The sequence below is a fragment of the Budorcas taxicolor genome, chromosome 3, assembly GCF_023091745.1.
Source record: "Budorcas taxicolor isolate Tak-1 chromosome 3, Takin1.1, whole genome shotgun sequence".
Taxonomy (NCBI): domain Eukaryota; kingdom Metazoa; phylum Chordata; class Mammalia; order Artiodactyla; family Bovidae; genus Budorcas; species Budorcas taxicolor.
The window spans coordinates 99,171,702-99,193,992 of NC_068912.1; the positions used below are offsets into that span (position 1 = coordinate 99,171,702).

Sequence of the window (22,291 nt, forward strand, 5' to 3'; positions counted from 1 at the left end):
GTCGGGTGGTCTGGTATTCCCATCTCTTGAAGGATTTTCCACAGTTTATTGTGATCCACACAGTCAAAGGCTTTGGCATAGTCAATAAAGCAGAAATAGATGTTTTTCTGGAACTCTCTTGCTTTTTTGATGATCCAGCAGATATTGGCAATTTGATCTCTGGTTCCTCTGCCTTTTCTAAAACCAGCTTGAACATCTGGATGTTCACGGTTAACTACTGCTGAAGCCTGGCTTGGAGAATTTTAAGCATTACTTTACTAGCATGTGAGATGAGTGCAATTGTGTGGTAGTTTGAGCATTCTTTGGCATTGCCTTTCTTTGAGCAATATTGCATAGGAACCTGGAATGTTAGGTCCATGAATCAAGGCAAATTGGAAGTGGTCAAACAGGAGATGGCAAGAGTGAACATCGACATTCTAGGAATCAGCGAACTAAAATGGACTGGAATGGGTGAATTTAACTCAGATGACCATTATACCTACTATTGTGGGCAGGAATCCCTCAGAAGAAATGGAGTACCCATCATGGTCAACAAAAGAGTTGGAAATGCAGTACTTGGATGCAATCTCAAAAACGACAGAATGATCTCTGTTCGTCTCCAAGGCAAACCATTCAATATCACGGTAATCCAAGTCTATGCCCCAACCAGTAATGCTGAAGAAGCTGAAGTTGAATGGTTCTATGAAGACCTTCAAGACTTTTTAGAACTAACACCCAAAAAAGATGTCCTTTTCATTATAGGGGACTGGAATGCAAAAGTAGGAAGTCAAGAAACACCTGGAGTAACAGGCAAATTTGGCCTTGGAATGTGGAATGAAGCAGGGCAAAGACTAATAGAGTTTTGCCAAGAAAATGCACTGGTCATAGCAAACACCCTCTTCCAACAACACAAGAGAAGACTCTACACATGGACATCACCAGATGGTCAACACCAAAATCAGATTGATTATATTCTTTGCCACCAGAGATGGAAAAGCTCTATACAGTCAACAAAAACAAGACCAGGAGCTGACTGTGGCTCAGATCATGAACTCCTTATTGCAAAATTCAGACTGAAATTGAAGAAAGTAGGGAAAACTACTAGACCATTCAGCTATGACTTAAATCAAATCCCTTATGATTATACAGTGGAAGTGAGAAATAGATTCTAGGGACTAGATCTGATAGATAGAGTGCCTGATGAACTATGGAATGAGGTTTGTGACATTGTACAGGAGACTGGGATCAAGACCATCCCCATGGAAAAGAAATGCAATAAAGCAAAATGGCTGTCTGGGGAGGCCTTACAAATAGCTGTGAAAAGGAGAGAGGCAAAAAGCAAAGGAGAAAAGGAAAGATATAAGCATCTGAATGCAGAGTTCCAAAGAATAGCAAGAAGAGATAAGAAAGCCTTCTTCAGCAATCAATGCAAAGAAATAGAGGAAAACAACAGAATGGGAAAGACTAGAGATCTCTTCAAGAACATTAGAGATACCAAGGGAACATTTCATGCAAAGATGGGCTCGATAAAGGACAGAAATGGTCTGGACCTAACAGAAGCAGAAGATATTAAGAAGAGGTGGCAAGAATACACAGAAGAACTGTACAAAAAATATCCTCACGACCAAGATAATCACAATGGTATGATCACTCACCTAGAGCCAGATATCCTGGAATGTGAAGTCAAGTGGGCCTTAGAAAGCATCACTACAAACAAAGCTAGTGGAGGTGATGGAATTCCAGTTGAGCTATTTCAAATCCTGAAAGATGATGCTGTGAAAGTGCTGCACTCAATATGCCAGCAAATTTGGAAAACTCAGCAGTGTCCACAGGATTGGAAAAGGTCAGTTTTCATTCCAATCCCAAAGAAAGGAAGTGCCACAGAATGCTCAAATCCCATAGACCATAAAGAAAAGTTTACATATCTTACTTCATGAAAATTTAGAAGTCCCATATGATAAAAGACACCATAAATACAGTTTTCAAAAAGTAAAAGAATGGGGGGAAAATTACAAAGAAAAGTTATAATCAAGGATTATTATCCACAATATGTAAAGAACTTACATGAATCAATAAGAAAAGGATAACTTCATAGAAAAATAAACATAGATGACATACACATCACAGAGAACAAAACAAAGATAAACATAAATGGCCAATAAGCATGTTTTGAAAACAAAAGTAATGTCTCCAATAATAGGAAAAGAGCTAAAAAAATTATGGTATATTCACATTACAGAATTTCATGAAGTCATGATTAGAAATGAGATGTATTTTTATTGAGTGAAAAAAGTAAGAACAATATGGATATGATCCCATAGATAAGAATACGTACATACATATGCATATCTGAAATGTACAGGAAAAAGTCTGAAAGAATGCATCCCAAGCTATTCTGTTTTTAGGAAAAGCAGTAGGATTGGGCAGGGAGGTGTGGCTATGTGAAATGGGATTTTTACCTCTTACTCCATAGCTTTTCTCGTGTTGTAAATCTTTTACAATGAGCATACATTCATGTATTATGAATGCAATTCTGAAAAAGATTTTAAAAGAGCAGAAAATATATGGAAGCCACTTACAAACTTCTTGATATTTGGCATTATTAATAACCAGAATCAAACAGAAAAGATGAGAAAATCTCTGAATCATACTGAAACCCTATGTTACCCTGTTACCATACTTTGATTACTCTATATTTTCGTGGACCTTGAGCTGTAATTTAACTTTAAAACAAAATGTATATAATCATCATCTCCTAGGCTCTAACATTAGGGGAGTTTCTTCAGGTGCAAGTAGATCCCCTTCTTGGGTTTGATGAAAATATGGGGCATGAAGACAAGAGGCTTGGTGGGCTCTACTGTCATCTGGAAGCGGAGCAGAATCAAGGCAACAATCACCTTTATCTCAACTATGGCAAAATTCTGCCCAATGCAGTTCCTGCAGACACAAAGAAAAAGAGAGACTTGAAGAACGGATCCTTCTTCTGACGCTTTAATAAGATACTAGAAAGACAAGTCTGATGTTAACAATACATTTGCACATGAAATTCCATACCAACTTTTGGACTTTGGACTTCCCTTGTTCCCTGTAAGAATGTGAGCTGGAAGGTTCAAGTTGATGCCCTTCCAAAACAAAGTGGCACTTGGAGCTGTTCACAGAATTGTTCCTCCCTCCACCCACCCCTCCACCCGCCGTGAAGTAGTTCTAATGTATAATAAAACATGATGACTATAGTTGGTAACACACTGTATTGTAGAACTGAAATTTGCTAAGAAAGAAGAACTCAAATGTCTTCTCACAGACAAAAAGGGACAGGTATATAAGCTGAAGAATATGCTAAGGAATTACATGGGAAGGAATCTTCTCACAGTGTATATCGAATCATCATGATGTGTATATCAAGTGTCTTACCATTTAAGATTCTAATACAAAGATGAAATAAAAGATGAAATAAATTGTTTTTCTGAAAAAGAATCATCTCATTTTTATTGGGAGTGAAGCTGCATTGAACCCATGAGCAACAGCTTGCCTTGCTGTTTAGCCTTATGAGCCATGGCTGTATAGGATGCCATAGCAAAGGGTGTTGTCCTTCGTGAAACTAATCGACACTTCAGTGGCTCAAACAGGCACTAAGGTCTACCTCATGGTCAGGTGAGAAGATAAGTTTCCATAGAAGGACTTATAGAGCTGGGGGGTTGAAGTGAGAAGGCTGTTCCCAGGTAAACATTTTTATGTGTTTTTAAAAACTTCAAATAGTCCTCACCTTGGTCCAGATGAGAATGGTAAGTAAGCATGGGAGTGTCTTTTATTATTTTCCTGGGAGAACCTCAAGGGGTCAAAGACCTGAAACGAGAGGGTAACCCCACGACCATCCCCAAAACACCATTAACACATTTCTGAAGCTACTGCTTAGCACTGATCAACAGAAATATCCATGCACCACATATGTAATTTCAAATGTTCTGGTATCCACATTTTTACAAGGGGTAATGAATTTTATAATATAATTTATTTAACAGAAAATATGATCATTCCAACATGAATTCATATACATAATTACTTCAAGAAAATATTTCCTATTTTTTCTACTACAGCTGCAAAATTTTACTTTCCCAGCACATCTCAGTTCTAACCAGCCACATTTCAAGCACTCCACACCACATGTGGTTAATGACTACCACCCTGGACAGCACAACTCTAGATGGGCTGACCTTGTCTGGTCTCCCAGGTGATTAGTCTCTTACCCAGACTAGGAAAGAGGAAAGCAGAAATACCACGGCCGGTGGTAGTATTTTCACTTTGAAGGTACAAGTGCATCTACTTAGAAGTCAAGCCAAGATGACCCATGTGATCAGTTGTCCAACTTCCCATTACACGTAACAGGTTTGAAACTAGCAGCATAAAAAAAGGAAGTATCTGTACATGTTGTGTTTAGAGTTTCAAGAGACTCAGGTATGCTACAAACCTTCTTTTTGCCTCTTCAGATCCTTTCTCCTCCCTTTCCCACCTTACTCTGGGCTCCAATCTGACCCACGGGGTTTCCTGTTGGGTTTGACCAACAAAAGGCATTGAAAGGAAATCTGAAGAGTGGGACAGTCATACCTGTGGGTTTTCCCAGACGGCAGGGTTGTGGTGGAGACCCCAGATACTGAGAACCACGGTCATTCCTGAGAAAGGAAGGAAATAGAAGAGACTGCAGAAAAAACAGCAAGTTGTGAACTCCTTTTATACTGCTCTTCAGTAACATTTTTCTTTTTGAAGGGAAAGACTTAGTTCCTGGCAGAGTTCTGTGGGCTGTAGCTGATGCCAGCAGTGAAGGATCCATAAAAAGATGGGGTTTGGTGGCACCTTAGTTTTCAAATCAATGATCTATTTAATACCTGATTCTATCTTAAGGCGCTCTTGGTATCATGTCAAAATGATAGCCTATGTTATGTTCTCCACTATCCCTAGAAATTGTTTATACATCTATTCATGGACTATAAAGTATCCAGACACAACAGCTTAGGTACATTTAGGAAAAGAATTGTACTTCCACTGTGCAGATCCAATGACGAGTTTCTGTTGGTGCAGGTCATACAAGGAAGTAAGGAATTTTGGCAAATGTTCATGTAGTATGAGGATTTTTAAAATGACAGAAGAAACAAAAATAAATAAAATTTAAAAAACAAAAAAGGAAAAAAGACAGAGGTGAGATAATTTGAGGATTATTTGGTTATCAGAAATAATTTTGGTAAAGTAATTCTAGATCTGTCAACAAAGGGACAGTAAGTGACAGGCTGTTGGTACTGATACAAGCAATCCTGTTGGCTTGTTCCTAAGGGTGAGAGTTGACTGAACACTGAAGCAAATTAAGTGGAGGGTATCTCATGTGATCTCTCTGCCTCCCACTTGCCCTGCTCAGATACTTGTGCTGTTCTGAAGAGCACTGGGCTCCAGACGTAGAACCTCTGAGCAAATTATAGCGCTGCTCAATGCACTTTGGGATCCCCCAATGGGTTTTTGGCTACACCAAAAGTATCTGAAAGTGCTCTGTAAACTGCAAAACACATATAAGTGTCTGCTAAGAGCATGTTTCAAGGTGAAAAAGATGAGATAATCTATTTGAAGGCTCTGTGTAAACTTTTAAGTGATGCATACTTACTAAGGTAATATTACTATGATGATGAAGACAAAGACTCTCTTTGGGTCTTCTAGATAAAGATAAAAGTGTTAATCTCCCATGAAGTCTTGCCTGGTCTCAAATGCAGCCAAGCCAGGATTATCTTAGAAACAACATCGCATAATGGAAGAAACCCTGAGTTGGGATTCTGGTGATATAGGTTCTGTTCATAGCTTTGCTTCAAATGACTATATACCTTTGGGAAAGTCTCAGAAACCCACATCTGGTCAAGGCATTACCCACTGAGAACTTAACAGGTGCCCAACCCTAAGCCAGCTATCCTGAGGTTTGTCTTTTGACTCTTTCAAGAGTTGAGAATCCCCCTGGTCTTTTTCACTGTGGTCCCCAGGTTTCAATGATCTTTAGAAATTACTTAGAAAAAGAATGCAAAGACCTGCAGGCAAAGAGCGTCCATCTGGAAAGGTAATGGGCTTGCTGAGTTCTCTGGAAATGGACACGGCTGGAGGAGCTATGCGGAGTGACTCCTTAATGCACATTGTAGTGTATGACATCTCACTCAGTTGGTCCCTGTGAGTACAAGAGAGGGAACACAGGGAACTCAGACTCCATATTCAGTTTGTAAATACTGACATATTTTTCTATTCAACCTTTGCTCTTGGTCAAAGTCCTTTTACCCATTGGTTTATGTAACAGAAAGTTAAAAAGGAACACTTTCTGCCTCAGGATCAGCTGAGGTCCCAGAGGACAAGGATCCATACAGGTGCCACACATCCTCACCTTGAATGTGGAGAAAAGGGAGGGAACCTCCTACACTTTGGTGGGAATGCAAACTGGCGTAGCTACTGTGGCAAACAGTATGGAGGTTCCTCAAAGAACTGAAAACAAAGCTACCATACGCTCTTGCAGTCTCACTCCTGGGTATATATCTGGAGAAAACTCTTATTTGAAAAGATACATGCACCCCAATGTTCAGAGCAGCATTATTTACAAGAGCCAAGATATGCAAGCAACCTAAATATCCATCAACAGATGAGTGGATAAAGAAGATGTGCTATATATACAGAATGGAATACTACTCAGTCATAAAAAGAATGAAACAATGTCATTTACAGCAACATGGATGGATCTAGAGATCACGCTAAGTGAAGTAAGTCAGAAAGAGAAAGACAAATATTATACGATATCACTTACACGTGAAATTTAAAATATGATATAAATGAACTTATTTGCAAAACGGAAACAGATTCACAGTCAAAGAAAACAAATTTATGATTGTGCATGCTAAGTCGCTTCAGTTGTGTCATTCTTTGTGACCCTACGGACTGTGACCCAACAGGCTCCTCTGTCCAAGGGATTCTCCAGGCAAGAACACTGGAGTTGGTTGCTGTGCCCACCTCCAGGGCATCTTCCTGACACAGCGATCAAACCTGCGTCTCTTTACCTCTCCTGCACTGGCAGGTGGGTTCTTTACCGCTAGCACCATCAAAGAAAACAAAGTTACGGTTACCACAGGGGTTAAGTGAGGAGAAGAACATTAAAAAGTACAGGCACTTTGTTGTACACCAGAAACTAACACAACATTATAAATTAATTTTACTTGAAAAAAACTCCAAATATCCTCATAATAAAGTGAAGCACTAAACTAGTGGTAAAGGATTTGCTGAGAAGATTCCTGAAAATGTTTTGCAACATTTAGCTCATATAAATCAAGGAATGGCTAAGGAATGAAGAGAGGAGGCCTCCAAGTTTTGAGAGGGAAAAAAGATCCTTCCAAAGAACTGCTGGAATGCTGGAGTGCTGTGGAGAATGCTGGAGAGGGGGTTCCCTTCATATTTAGCAAAGAGGGGATTAAAGAAGATCACAGTAGATGTTCTGACATGTGCTCCTTAGAGGCTGGGAGAAACAGAACTAATAGGAAAGGCCGTAACTCACAACAGACAGGCAGGGAAATGAGCAGGGACAAAGCAAGAACCCTACAATGAGTCCTATGGGCCAGTGAACCAGCAAGAAGGACACCTTCTGAACCAGCTTGAAGAACACTCTAAGTACAAGAATTTCTTTGCCCCATGAATCATCATCATAAAGTCCTAGTGAGAGAATCTCCAAAAACCTCACTGAGAGTAAAAGGAAGCACCAAGTTTAAAGGGTAAGATGGCAACAGTACCAGCTGCCTTTCTCCTCACCCTTTCTCCCTCCTGGGACCATTTCTGGAAGGGTTGGTAAGCAGAAGCCAACAACAAACCCCTCTTTATTTTCTTGGGCTCCAAAATCACTGTAGAGGGTGATTGCAGCCATGAAATTAAGACACTTGCTCCTTGGAATAAAAGTTATGATCAACCGAGACAGCATATTAAAAAGCAGAGACATTACTTTACCAACAAAGGTCCATCTAGTCAAAGCTATGGTTTTTCCAGTAGTCATGTATAGATGTGAGAGCTGGACTATAAAGAAAGCTGAGTGCTGAAGAATTGACGCTTTTGAACTATGATATTGGAGAAGACTCTTAAGAATCCCTTGGACTGCAAGGAGATTCAACCAGCCCATCGTAAAGGAAATCAGCCCTGAATATTCATTGGAAGGACTGATGCTGAAGCTGAAACTCCAATATTCTGGCCACCTGATGCGAAGAACTGACTCATTGGAAAAGACCCTGATCTGGGAAAGATGGAAGGCAGGAGGAGAAGGGGACGACAGATGGTTGGATGGCATCACTGACTCAATGGACATGAGTTTGAGCAAGTTCTGGGAATTGGTGATGGACAGGGAGGCCTGGTGTGCTGCACTCCATGGGGTCACAAACAATTGGACATGACTGAGCAACTGAACTGAACTGAATTGACTGGCAACTGCTTCACCCACCTCTGGCTTCCAGACCCAGAGAAGTACTGAACTGGAATAGATGGAGATGCTCCAAGTGGATAACAATTTGAAGTTTTTATTATTATACTGGACCAGACAGCTTTATTATTGAAATGAGACTGCTCTTGTGATTTAAATGGATGGGAACACTATGAGATTCACTCACAGTTTCACCCCAGTGATGAAAAGTACTTCAGATGGTAAAGCGTCTGCCTACAATGTGGGAGACCCAGGTTTGATCCCTGGGTTGGGAAGATCCTCTGGAGAAGGAAATGGCAACCCACTCCAGTACTCTTGCCTGGAAAATCCCATGGATGGAGGAGCCTGGTTGGCTACAATCTATGGGGTCGCAAAGAGTCGGACACGACTGAGCGACTTCACCTCACCTCATACAAGTTTGAAGTATCAGCGGGAGAAGAGTAAATTTTTATTTGATCATAGATAGTCAGGTTGGTTCAGTAAAATGACAGCATACATTTGGTCTTTTTGCTTCAGGTATTTTTATTTGTTTTTTGGCCATTCATTAATGTGAAGTTTTAATTTTGAACTCTTTCCTCCTTGAGCTCATAATAAGAAGAGGAATTCTGCTTAGCCTAGCACTTTTCATACTTAAGAAAAATAATGCTGTCCATCTCAGCCCTGGTGCAAAAAGATGAGAGGCCTTTTAACCCAATGCAGAAATAGGTTGACAAGGAGGCAAACGGAGATGTTGAACAACTTTCTAACTTTTTCAGAAATTTGCTCTTTGTGGTGTGGTTTTATTAGAATTATAAATTTTTGGACTGTTCCGTACAAATTTCATTAAATGTAATGAAAGTCCATTTTTTATTCTCTATAATATGGTTGCCATTTCTCTCATCGAAATAAATGGTAGCAAAGAGATCCTCTGGAGTTTATTTTATCACCTGGCAAAGATTTTCTTATAGTTTTCACATTTCACATAGGCCAAACAAGAATAAGAAGGTCAATATTTGAGTTGTGTATATACATCTACCCTAATCGAGGTTAAAATGTCTGATTAATATTGGGAGGTGATATACACTGTTTCTAAATGCAGTGAATGAATAAAAACTTACTAGTCAACACTGCATCTTGTGCTATATAGATTAGACCTTTGACTTATGGTAGGAAATGACTGGTGTTTCATTATAAAAAGTAAGATCTCTGCTTCAGTTCAGTTCAGTTGCTCAGTCGTGTTTGACTGTTTGCGACCCCATGAACTGCAGCACGCCAGGCCTTCCTGTCCATCACCCGTTCCCAGAGTCTACCCAAACCCATGTCCATCGAGTTGGTAATGCCCTCCAACCATCTCATCCTCTGTCATCCCCTTCTCCTCCTGCCCTCAATCTTTCCCAGCATCAGGGTCTTTTCAAATGAGTCAGCTCTTTGCATCAGGTGGCCAAAGTATTGGAGTTTCAGCTTCAACATCAGTCCTTCCAATGAACACCCAGGACTGATCTCCTTTAGGATGGACTGGTTGGATCTCCTTGCTGTCCAAGGGACTCTCAAGAGTCTTCTCCAACACCACAGTTCAAAAGCATCAATTCTTTGGCTCTGCTATACCTATATAAATTCATATTTTCCTTTACAAATGTTCTAATTGAGCTGACTTTTGCATTTGAAACATGGTGTTTTCCCTCTAGTCACTGGGCTGGGTTGTTAGCATCTTTTTCTTTGATCAACAAAACAAATACAATGGCGGCATTTTCCTTGCCAACAATGTATCTGAGGAGCAAAGCCATAACCTGGGCTTCACTAACAGAAAGATGGGCTCAAAGTCTAGCCAAATGGAGTCGAAGTTTTCCACCTGACTAACTCCTACCTATCCTGTAAGAGGCAGCTTAAGTGTCAGATCTCCCAATAAATCTTCCTGAGCCTACCATGCCAGATTAGGTGCTGGTCTTCTAAATCTCTGTGGTCACTAATGTATATATCTCTCTTTACCCTCACCATGTTATACTGCAATCAACTATATGGGGATCAGACTTTCCTGGTGGTGCTGCGGATAAGCATCTGCCTGCCAACGCAGGGGACATGGGTTTGATCCCTGGTTCAGGAAGATTCCATATGCCATGGATATGGAAGTTTTCATAAGCCCATGTGCACCACAACGACTGAGCCAGTTCTCCAGAGCCTGCGAGCAGCAACTACCGAAGTCAGTGCAGCTCAATGAAGAGTAGCCCCTGCTTGCTTCTACAGAAAGTCCATGAACAGCAAAGAAGACCTAGTGTAGCCAAAAATAAATAAATAAATATTTTTTAAAATAAAAAAATATACGGGGACCAGTCTTCTGTACTAGAGTATGAGCTGATTGAGGGCAGAACCCACATCAAATATGGCACCTTTTTATAGTGGCTCAGTACTTAAAGCTTCCCTAGTAGCTCAGCTGGTAAAGAATCTGCCTGCAATGTGGGAGACCTGAGTTCGATCCCTGGGCTGGGAAGATCCCCTGGAGAAGAGAATAGCTACCCACTCCAGTATTCTGGCCTGGAGAATTCCATGGACTATAGGGGTTGCAAAGAGTTGGACGCGACTGAGTGACTTTCAGTTTCACTTTCAGTACTTCAGTGGTACACACTGTACTTGAGTTTAACACATGTGGACTGAGTATGTTTATTACTTTGTTCTAAGTCCAAAGTCCATCTTGAGAAGTGAACAAGGGGATGGGAGAGAACGTCTCCATGAGGCTTAGAAACACAGATGTTCACTCAGGTCTTTCAGAAGCACAGACTCACTGGAGTCCTACTATTCAAACTGTGTATGCAGATCTAGGAAATCATATCCCCATTTCCAAAGCACCAGGGCCTGAATGAAAGAAAGAAATAGGACCTTTTACACACACACTGACTTAAAAAACAATGAAATAGAAAACTTACGGATGAGTGTAAAAGAGAAAGGGATAATTTTGGGCCTTCTAGAAAAAGAGAACAATAGTAGCCTGCCTCTTCTACTCATATATATATATATGAAACACTATGATCACCAAGAGGAAAGAATAAAGCAAAATCCCACGAGGAAAACAAGGAGGAAATTTTTATGGATGCAGATCTTACCAGGTAATGGAAGACCCATCCCCCAGGATGGCTCTGATCTCCTCCCGGCATCTCTCCTGATGCTCAGGGTACAGAGCTAGGTGGTAGAGAAGCCAGGAAATGCCTGCTAATACAGAGTCATGCCCGGCCAACATGAATGTGTTCACCTCGGACCATAGGTCTGCATCTGTGAAGCTATCATTTTCAGCCTAGAAAGAATAGTAGAGATACTTTAATGCAGTGTCAGTTTACAGATGTTTGAAGCCCCAATCAAAACAATGGTTTTAGGGGAAAAACTGGCTTTCAAATAAGAGTTTTCATTTTTATGCAGTTTAACAAATATATACTTTGAGTCATGTTTTGCCCAGGGCATAAACGAGAACCAAAGACAGATAAGCAGGCCCCTGCAATGAGTTCCTGCAATCATTTAGTCAGATTTATCCAGACTTTTCAGCATCTCTTCCTCATTGTTTTATCAGCTTAATCTGATTCATTTTCCTGTGTTTCCCTGAACCACCATGTATCTTTATGGTAATCACCAAATCCTGCTGCTTTTGTAAAAAATTTAGTCTTATCTGACTCCCTCTAGTGACAGAATTGTAGAATTCAGTTTTTAATCTCAAACTGTGCAGCACCAACCATCAGTTCAAAAGTACTGTTAAATTTAGTTGATCAGTTTTGCTTTTGTCTTCCCTCCTCCCACTCATCTAACTACCCACACAATTAACTAGATACATAAGCAGGCTCAGAATTTGAAAGATTTTGTTTTTTTGTCTTCTCTCCTCCCTCTCTTCTAACTACCCACGCAATTAATTAGATACATGAGTAGGCTCAGAATTTGAAAGACTTACCTGAGCAGAAAGGACAATATCCAGGAAGTCCTGGTACTTCCTCTTCTGAGTGTTAGCCTGCTTATTCTCATCCTTGAGGGAATTCCTTCTATCCTTGACTATCTTGTCTAGGGTAGAATAAATATTCCCCATTACCAAAGTGACAGAAAAGTCAGTCAAAGTAAAATAAATCACAGAACAAGCCATGACCCCCCGGATAGTTTCAAATCATATCTAATTTCCTGAAGTTAGAGTGAGTACATTACATTTAAATAGATTTAACTTATGCAGGGGGGCTTCCCTGGTGGCTCAGATGGTAAAGAATCCATCTGCAATGCAGGAGACCCAGGCTCAACCACTGGGTCAGGAAGATCCCCCCTGGAGAAGGGAACGGCTACCCACTCCAGTATTCTTGCCTGGTGAATCCCATAGACAGAGGAGCCTGGTGGGCTACACAGTCCATGGGGTCACAAAGAGTTGGACATGACTGAATAACACTTAATTTATGCAGATGTGTATTTTCCCATCAAATGACAACTTTTGTTCAAAGTTCCAAAGACAAACACAACAGATGAAAATATACTTTATATAACTAAGTAGGCAATATAATTAAAAAATTAAAAATGTAGGTGCAAGTAACCAATCATTCTTTTCTTTCTCAGTCTAATCTCTCATTTTCATGGAAAAATTATCACATGACATGGAATGAAAAGAAAACGACCAGCAAAGAAATGCCAACCTATATATAACTGAAGGGGCTGAAAAGAAAAAAATATTGGATAGAGTGTTTAAAATTATAATCCAAGAAAACTTTCTGGAAATAAGAGAAAAATTAAATCTACACATTAAAGGGCTCATACTATGTCTGGAAAAATTGGAACAGAATAACCAGTTCATATATATATATATATCTCCTAATAAAACTACTTGACATTAAAGGCAGAGAAAAGGAAATTCTCAGAGATTCTAGACAAAAATATCAATTGACTTTTAATGATGATGAATTAAGCTAGCATCATACTTCTCAAGAACAATAAAAAAAAAATCAAGGCAAGGTTAAAGTATTTAGGAAAAACTCAAGGAAACAAAGTATGAGGCAAAATTTTTAACCAGCAAAACTATCCTTCATGTATCAAGTCTACCAAAAAACTGTTATAAACTTATATGAACTCAGAAAATGCTTTGCTCATGAAGCCCATCTTGAGGAATCTATAGTGGATGAGTTTCATTCAACCAAGAAATTACTGGAAAAACTTTATTAAAATAACTGAGGTGGGCCTTTCAAAGATTTAATTCTAGATATCAGAATAAAATAAGGATAAAGATGTGGACAGAATAGTAACACATAAGCATTAAAAGTGAAAATAATGCTACTAAAAATAGGAGGAGTAGGGAGTGAAAAAGCTGGCTTAAAATTTAACATCCAAAAAACTAAGATCATGGCATCCAGTCCCATTACTTCAAGGCAAACAGTTGGGGAAATAATGGAAACAGTGACAGACTTTATTTTCTCGAGCTCCAAAATCAATGCAGATGGTGACTGCTGCCATGAAATTGAAAGACACTTGCTCCTTGGAAGAAAAGCTATGACAAACCTAGACAGCATGTTAAAAAGCAGAGACATTACTTTGCCAGCAAAGACCCATATAGTCAAAGCTATGTTTTTTCCAGTAGTCATGTATGGATGTGAGAATTGGACCATAAAGAAGGCTGAGTGCCAAACAATTTGTGTTTTTGAACTGTGGTGTTGGAGAAGACTCTTGAGAGTCCCTTGGACTGCAAGGAGATCAAACTAGTCAATCCTAAATGAAATCAATCCTGAATATTCACTGGAAGGACTGATGCTGAAGCTGAAGCTCCAATACTTTGGCCACCTGATGCGAAGAGCCAACTCATTAGAAAAGACCCTGATGCTGGGAAAGACTGAAGGCAGGAGGAGAAGGGATGACAGAGGATAAGATGGTTAGATGGCATCACTGACTCAATGCACATGAATTTGAGCAAGCTCAGGGAGATGGTGAAGGACAGGGAAGCCTGGTGTGCCGGAGTCCATGGAGTCCGTGTGCAGAGTCGGGCATGACTGAGTAACTGAACAACAAATATCAACAATCACTTTAAACATCAATGGTTACTACACCAATTAAAAGACAGAGAAGGTCAGAATGCACCTAAAAAACAAGGTCCAACTGTATGTTGTCTACAAGCCCACCTTCAATATATAAAGATATACATAAATTAAAAGTAAAGGGACGAGAAAGATATACCATGCTGCTGCTGCTGCTACTAAGTCGCTTCAGTCGTGTCTGACTCTGTGCGACCCCATAGATGGCAGCCCACCAGGCTCCCCCATCCCTGGGATTCTCTAGGCAAGAACACTGGAGTGGGTTGCCGTTTCCTTCTCCAATGCATGAAAGTGAAAAGTCAAAGTGAAGTCGCTCAGTCGTGTCCGACTCTTCGCTACCCCATGGACTGCAGCCTACCAGGCTCCTCTGTCATTGGGATTTTCCAGGCAAGAGTACTGGAGTGGGGTGCCATTGCCTTCTCCATATACCATGCTAACTAATCAAAAGAAAGCTGGAGAAGCAATGTTAGTTTCAAACAGAAGAGATTTCAGAGAAAAGAAAATATTGGGGATAAAGAAGAGTATTACATAATGACAAAGGGGTCAATTATCCAAGAAGACAATGATCTTTAATGTGCATGTGCCTAACAAAGAGCCTCAAAATGCATGAGCCAAAAAGTAATAGGACTCAAGAAGAAATAAATAAATCTACTATCATAGCTGGAGACATCAATATCCCTCTATCATAATGGACAGATCCAGCAGGCAGAAAACAAGCAAGGATATGGTTGAACTGAACAACATCATCAATCAACTGGATCTATTTGACAACTATAGAATATCTCATTCAACATGAGAACGCTGACCAACACAGACCATATTTAGGGCCATAAACCATAATCTAGACTTTAAAAAATAGAACTCATAGGATGTATGCTTTCAAACCACAGTGAAATAGAAATCAGTAATGGACAGATAATTGGAAAACTCCAAATTATTTGGTAAGTAAACCACACACTTCTAAATAACACATGAGTCATAGAAGTAGTCTCAAGAGCAACTTAAAAAATATTTTGAATTAATGAAAATTCAAATACAGTTAATCAAAATTGTGAGATACAATGAAAGCAGTGCTAAAAGGGAAAGTTATAGCTTTAAAAGAATTATCAGAAAAGAAGAAAGATCTAAAATCAATCATCCAAGCTTCTCCCTTGGGAAACAGAAAAAGAAGAAAAAAATTAAGTCCAAATTAACTAAAGGAAAAGAAATAATAAAAATCTGAGCAGAAAGCAATAAAACTGAAATAAGAAATAAAGAGGAAAAAATCGATGAAATAAAAAGTTGGTTCTTAGCAAAGATCAATAAAGTTGATAAATCTCTAGCCAGGTTAACTAAGGAAAAAAGAGAAAAGACAAAATTGCTATTATTAGGTATAAGAAGAACCATCACTTCTGATCTTATGGATATTAAAAAGAGAATAAGGAAATATTATGAACAACTCCATGCTTACAATTTGATAACCTAGTTGAAACGGGTCAATTTCCTGAAAGACACAATCTACCAAAAGTCAAAAGAGAAATAGCTAATCTGAATAGACCTCTATCTATAAAACTGTTTGAGTCAATAATTAATAACCTTCCAAACCAGAATGGACCAGACCTGGTTGATTTCCTTGGTGATTTCTACCAAACATTTAGGAAAGAAATCCTACCGATTCTCTGCAATCTCTTCCAGAAAAATAGAAGCAGAGGGAGTACTTCCTGACTTATTTTATGAGACCAGCCATTATTCTCACTCCTAAACTGAGACAGGCCTGGAATCTGGGACCCTTTGCTGCAGTGCTAAAAAGCTTGTACCTGGACACATCTCTTCTCAAGCTACAGTATACAAAGAAACTATATGGGACTACAAATTATTGTGTGCATGTGCAGTTAGGGCAAACTCTAGACCAAAAGATATAAAATACACAGGCCAAAACCAAAACCCATCTGCTGTTTCTAAAGGACCTGGAGCCAAAACTGGGTGTCAGGAGCAAAAGCAGGGTGTTCCGCAGGGCGCCCTGCACTCAACAACACAAAGGATGGGCAAACCACCTCAACCACCCTTCCAGCCAGACCCCTGGACACACTCCTATCATCGCCCCATGTAAGAAACAATCTCTGCCACCCGCCTTGGGGACCAAGCAAGGGAGCTTGTCACTTGTTTCTGCTCCCTCCTGGAGCCCCAACGAAGGCTTGATTGAATTTCTTGTCTGGCTTCCAGTCAATTTCTATTGACTGGGGAAGACCAAGAACCCTGGTGGGTATCAAAACCAAATAAAGACATTACAATAAAGGGAACATTTTGGAGGATAATTTGGTGGATTCTTACAAAACTAAACTTATCCTTACCATGCCATCTCTAATCATCCTCCTTGCTATTTACCCAAAGGAGCTGAAAACTTGAGTTCATACAAAAACTTGTGCACAAATGTTTATAGAGGCTTTATTCAAAATTGTCAAAACTTTGCTTTTTGAAAGCAACTAAGATGTCCTTCAATAGGTAAACTGTGATACACTCATAAGTGAAAGTGAAAGTCACTCAGTCGTGTCCGACTCTTTGTGACCCCATGGACTTCACAGTCCATGGAATTCTCCAGGCCAGAATACTGGAGTGGGTAGCCTTTCCCTTCTCCAGGGATCTTCCTAATCCAGGGATCGAACTCAGGTCTCCCACATTAGAGGTGGATTCTTTACCAGCTGAGCCACAAGGGAAGCCCTTATACAATAAAATAGAATTGAACAATAAAAATAAATGCACTATCAAGCCATGAAGATACATGGAAGAACTTTAAATGCATGTTGCTAAGTGAAAAAAAAACAATCTAAAAAGGTTACATATAGTATGATTCCAGTTAATGACATGGAAGAGGCCAAACTATAGAGACAGTAAAAAAAATTAGTGGTTGCCAGGGGTGTGGCACAAAGGAAGGAGGGCTAAGTAGGTGGAGCACAGGGGAGTTTTAAGGGCACTGAAACTATGCTGTATGATACTGTAATGGTGGAAACACATCATTACATATTTCTCAAAATCGACAGAGTGTACACATGAAGAGTGAACCCTAAACTATGGACTTTAGTTAATAATAATGGCTCAAGAGGGCTTCCCTGGTGGCCCAGTGGTTAAGAATCTGCCTTCCAACACAGGGGACACCACTGGTCCAGAAAAATCCCACGTGCCAGAGGCCAACTAAGCCCATGTGCCACAACCACTGACCTTGTGCTCTGGAGACCACCAGCCACAACTACTGAAGCCCATGTGCTTAGACCTCGTGTTTCTCAACAAGAGAAGCCACTGCAATGAGAAGCCGATGAAGCACAAGTAGAGAGTAGCCCCTGCTGGCCACAACTAGAGAAAGTGCATGTGCAGCAGTGAAGACTCAGTGCAGCCAAAAATAAATAAATAAAATAAATAAATATATATGTGAAATCATTATGGCTCACCCATTATAAGAAATACACCATACTTATACAAGATGTTAATAAGGGAAAGTATGTATATAGGGGGTGGTGAAGAAGTAGCAATATATGGGAATTCTGTGCTTTCTGCTCAATTTTTCTATAAGCCTAAAACCCCCTGAAAAATGCCTTATTAATTAAAAAAATACTACAAAGTCTTTAATTGATTCAGTGTGATTTAGCACACAAATTGGTCTACAATGGATAGAAAAGAAAGTGAAGAAACAGGTCCAAGTACATTAGAATATGATAAAAGTGGTTACCTCAAACTGACTGGTAAAGATGGGACTTTTTAATAAATGGTGATGGGACAATTGGATAATCATTTGGAAATATTAAAGCAACTCTGTCAAGAGTCCTACTATCATCAAGCGGGTTTATGTCAGGGATACAGCTAAACATCCTACAAGGCACAGGACAGCTCCTCACTGTCTGCATAACAAAGATTTAGCTAGCCCCAAATGTCACTAGTGCCACAGTTGGGGTATTCTACAACAGGGGAAGGCTTTTGACTATCGCTCAAAAACTAGATGCAGTAAAAGAAAATATGAATAATTTTGACTAATGGAAATTTTTGAAAAGTGTTTATTTTCAACCAACTTAACATTTCAGTTCAGTTCAATTCAGTTCAGTCACTCAGTTGTGTCTGACTCTTTGTGACCCCATGAATCACAGCACACCAGGCCTCCCTGTCCATCACTGACTCTTGGCGTTTACCCAAACTCAAGTCCATCAAGTCCGTGATGCCATCCAGCCATCTCATCCTCTGTCGTCCCCTTTTCCTCCTGCCCCCAATCCCTCCCAGCATCAGGGTCTTTGCCAATGTGTCAACATGAGGTGGCCAAAGTACTGGAGTTTCAGCTTCAGCATCAGTCCTTCCAAAGAACACCCAGGACTGATCTCCTTTAGGATGGACTGGTTGGATCTCCTTGCAGTCCAAGGGACTCTCAAGAGTCTTCTCCAACACCACAGTTCAAAAGCATCAATTCTTTGGCGCTGAGCTTTCTTCACAGTCCAGCTCTCACATCCATACATGACCACAGGAAAAACCATAGCCTTGACTAGACGGACCTTTGTTGGCAAAGTAATGTCTCTGCTTTTGAATATGCTGTCTAGGTTGGTCATAACTTTCCTTCCAAGGAGTAAGCGTCTTTTAATTTCATGGCTGCAAGCACCATCTGCAGTGATTTGGGAGCCCAGAAAAATAAAGTCTGACACTGTTTCTACTGTTTCCCCATCTATTTCCCATGAAGGGATGGGACTGGGTGCCATTATCTTAGTTTTCTGAATGTTGAGCTTTAAGCCAACTTTTTCACTCTCCTCTTTCACTTTCATCAAGAGGCTTTTTAGTTCCTCTTCACTTTCTGCCATAAGGGTGGTGTCATCTGCATATCTGAGGTTATTGGTATTTTTTCCGGCAATCTTGATTCCAGCTTGTGCTTCCTCCAGTCCAGTGTTTCTCGTGATGTACTCTGCATATAAGTTAAATAAACAGGGTGACAACATACAGCCTTGATGTAACGCTTTTCCTATTTGAAACCAGTCTGTTGTTCCATGTCCAGTTCTAACTGTTGCTTCCTGACCTGCATACAGATTTCTCAAGAGGCAGGTCAGGTGGTCTGGTATTCCCATCTCTTTCAGAATTTTCCACAGTTTATTGTGATCCACATAGTCAAAGGCTTTGGCATAGTCAATAAAGCAGAAATAGATGTTTTTCTGGAACTCTCTTGCTTTTTCCATGATCCAGCGGATGTTGGCCATTTGATCTCTGGTTCCTCTGCCTTTTCTAAAACCAGCTTGAACATCAGGAAGTTCACAGTTCACGTACTGCTGAAGTCTGGCTTGGAGAATTTTAAGCATCACTTTACTAGCATGTGAGATGAGTGCAACTGTGTGGTAGTTTAAGCATTCTTGGGCATTGCTTTTCTTTGGGATTGGCATGAAAACTGACCTTTTCCAGTCCTGAGGCCACTGCTGAGTCTTCCAAATTTGCTGGCATATTGAGTGCAGCACTTTCACAATATGATCTTTCAGGATTTGAAACAGCTCAATTGGAATTCCATCACCTTCACTAGTTTTGTTCATAGTGATGCTTCCTAAGGCCCACTTGACTTCACATTCCAGGATGTCTGGCTCTAGGTGAGTGATCACACCATCATGATTATCTGGGTTGTGAAGATTTTTTTTTTTTGTACAGTTCTGTGTATTCTTGCTACCTCTTCTTAATATCTTCTGCTTCTGTTAGGTCCATACCATTTCTGTCCTTTATTGAGCCCATCTTTGCATGAAATGTTCTCCTGATATCTCTAATTTTCAAGAGCTCTCTAGTCTTTCCCATTTTGTTTTTTTCCTGTATTTCTTTGCATTGATAGCTGAGGAAGGCTTTCTGATCTCTCCTTGGTATTCTTTGGAACACTGCTTCAGATGCTTATATCTTTCCTTTTCTCCTTTGCTTTTCGCTTCTCTTCTTTTCACAGCTATTTGTAAGGCTTCCCCAGACAGCCATTTTGCTTTTTTGCATTTGTTTTCCATGGGGCATGGTGGCTGCGATGGACTCTGCAGAAGCATGCCGAGAGGAGCTACCCCAAGCCCAAAGTCAGGGGCGGCGACCAAGAGTGCCAGGCTGAGATGGCACAGGAGCGGCCAAGAGAAACTACCCCATGTCTGAGGTCAGGGGTGGTGGCCGAGAGGAGCAACCCCTCGTCCAAGGAGCGGTGGTTACATGGGCGCAGGAGGGCTGAGAGGAGCTACTCCACATTCAAAGTCAGGAGGGGTGACCTTGTCCAAAATAAGGAGCAGCGGATGCACTTTGCTGGAGCAGCTGTGAAGAGATGCCCCACGTCCACGGTAAGAGAAACCCAAGTAAGACGGTAGGTGTTGCAAGAGGGCATCAGAGGGCAGACACACTGAAATGATACTCACAGAAAACTAGTCTATCTGATCACATGGACCACAGCCTTGTCTAACTCAATGAAACTAAGCCACGCCGTGTGGGGCCACCCAAGATGGGCAGGTCATGGTGGAGAGGTCTGACAGAATTGTGGTCCACTGGAGAAGGGAATAGCAAACCACTTTAGTATTCTTGCCTTGAGATCCCATGAACAGTATGAAAAGGCAAAAAGATAGGACACTGAAAGAGGAACTCCCCAGGTTGGTAAGTGCCCAATATGCTACTGGAGATCAGTGGAGAAATAATTCCAGAAAGAATGAAGAGATGGAGCCAAAGCAAAAACAATACCCAGTTGTGGATGTGACTGGTGATAGAAGCAAGGTCCGACGCTGCAAAGAGCAATATTGCATAGGAACCTGGAATGTTAGGTCCATAAATCAAGGCAAATTGGAAGTGGTCAAACAGGAGATGGCAAGGGTGAACGTCGACATTCTAGGAATCAGTGAACTAAAATGGACTGGAATGGGTGAATTTAACTCAGATGACCATTATCTCTACTACTGTGGGCAAGAATCCCTTAGAAGAAATGGAGTAGCCATCATAGTCAACAAAAGAGTCCGAAATGCAGTACTTGGATGCAATCTCAAAAACGACAGAATGATCTCTGTTTGTCTCCAAGGCAAACCATTCAATATCACGGTAATCCAAGCCCATGTCCCAACCAGTAACACTGAAGAAGCTGAAGTTGAATGGTTCTATGAAGATCTACAAGACCTTTTAGAACTAACACCCCCAAAAGGTGTCTTTTTCATTATAGGGGACCGGAATGCAAAAGTAGGAAGTCAAGAAACACCTGGAGTAACAGGCAAATTTGGCCTTGGAGTACGGAATGAAGCAGGGCAAAGACTAATAGAGTTTTGCCAAGAGAACACACTGGTCATAGCAAACACCCTCTTCCAACAACACAAGAGAAGACTCTACACATGGACATCACCAGATGGTCAACACCAAAATCAGGTTGATTATATTCTTTGCAGCCAAAGATGGAGAAGCTCTATACAGTCAGCAAAAACAAGACTGGGAGCTGACTGTGGCTCAGATCATGAACTCCTTATTGCCAAATTCAGTCTTAGATTGAAGGAAGTAGGGAAAACCACTAGACCATTCAAGTATGACCTAAATTAAATTCTTTATGATTATATAGTGGAAGTGAGAAATAGATTGAAGGGACTAGATCAGATAGACAGAGTGCCTGATGAACTATGGATGGAGGTTCGTGACATTGTACAGGAGACAGGGATGAAGACCATCTCCATGGAAAAGAAATGCAATAAAGCAAAATGGCTGTCTGGGGAGGCCTTACAAATAGCTGTGAAAAGAAGAGAAGCGCAAAGCAAAGGAGAAAAGGAAGATATAAGCATCTGAACGCAGAGTTCCAAAGAATAGCAAGGACAGATAAGAAATTTAACATTTAATTTCCCCCTAATGTTCTGCACTTTGTTTTTTTTATCATAACTAG

At 40.5% G+C, this 22,291-nt stretch overlaps 1 protein-coding gene across 1 annotated transcript in view; it reads right to left on the reverse strand.

Moving 5' to 3' along the window:
• Positions 1–2,747: 2,747 nt before the first annotated feature.
• The window catches only part of LOC128045296 (cytochrome P450 4X1), a 50,558-nt gene continuing 31,014 nt past the window's right edge, over positions 2,748–22,291 (reverse strand). Inside the window, exons 7-12 of the mRNA XM_052637793.1 lie at positions 12,345–12,451; positions 11,515–11,702; positions 6,036–6,169; positions 4,582–4,646; positions 3,743–3,822; positions 2,748–2,916 (exon numbers count right to left, since the gene is read on the reverse strand). Of these exons, the coding sequence (XP_052493753.1) occupies positions 2,748–2,916; positions 3,743–3,822; positions 4,582–4,646; positions 6,036–6,169; positions 11,515–11,702; positions 12,345–12,451 (743 nt within the window). The remainder of the gene's footprint in view (positions 2,917–3,742; positions 3,823–4,581; positions 4,647–6,035; positions 6,170–11,514; positions 11,703–12,344; positions 12,452–22,291) is intronic.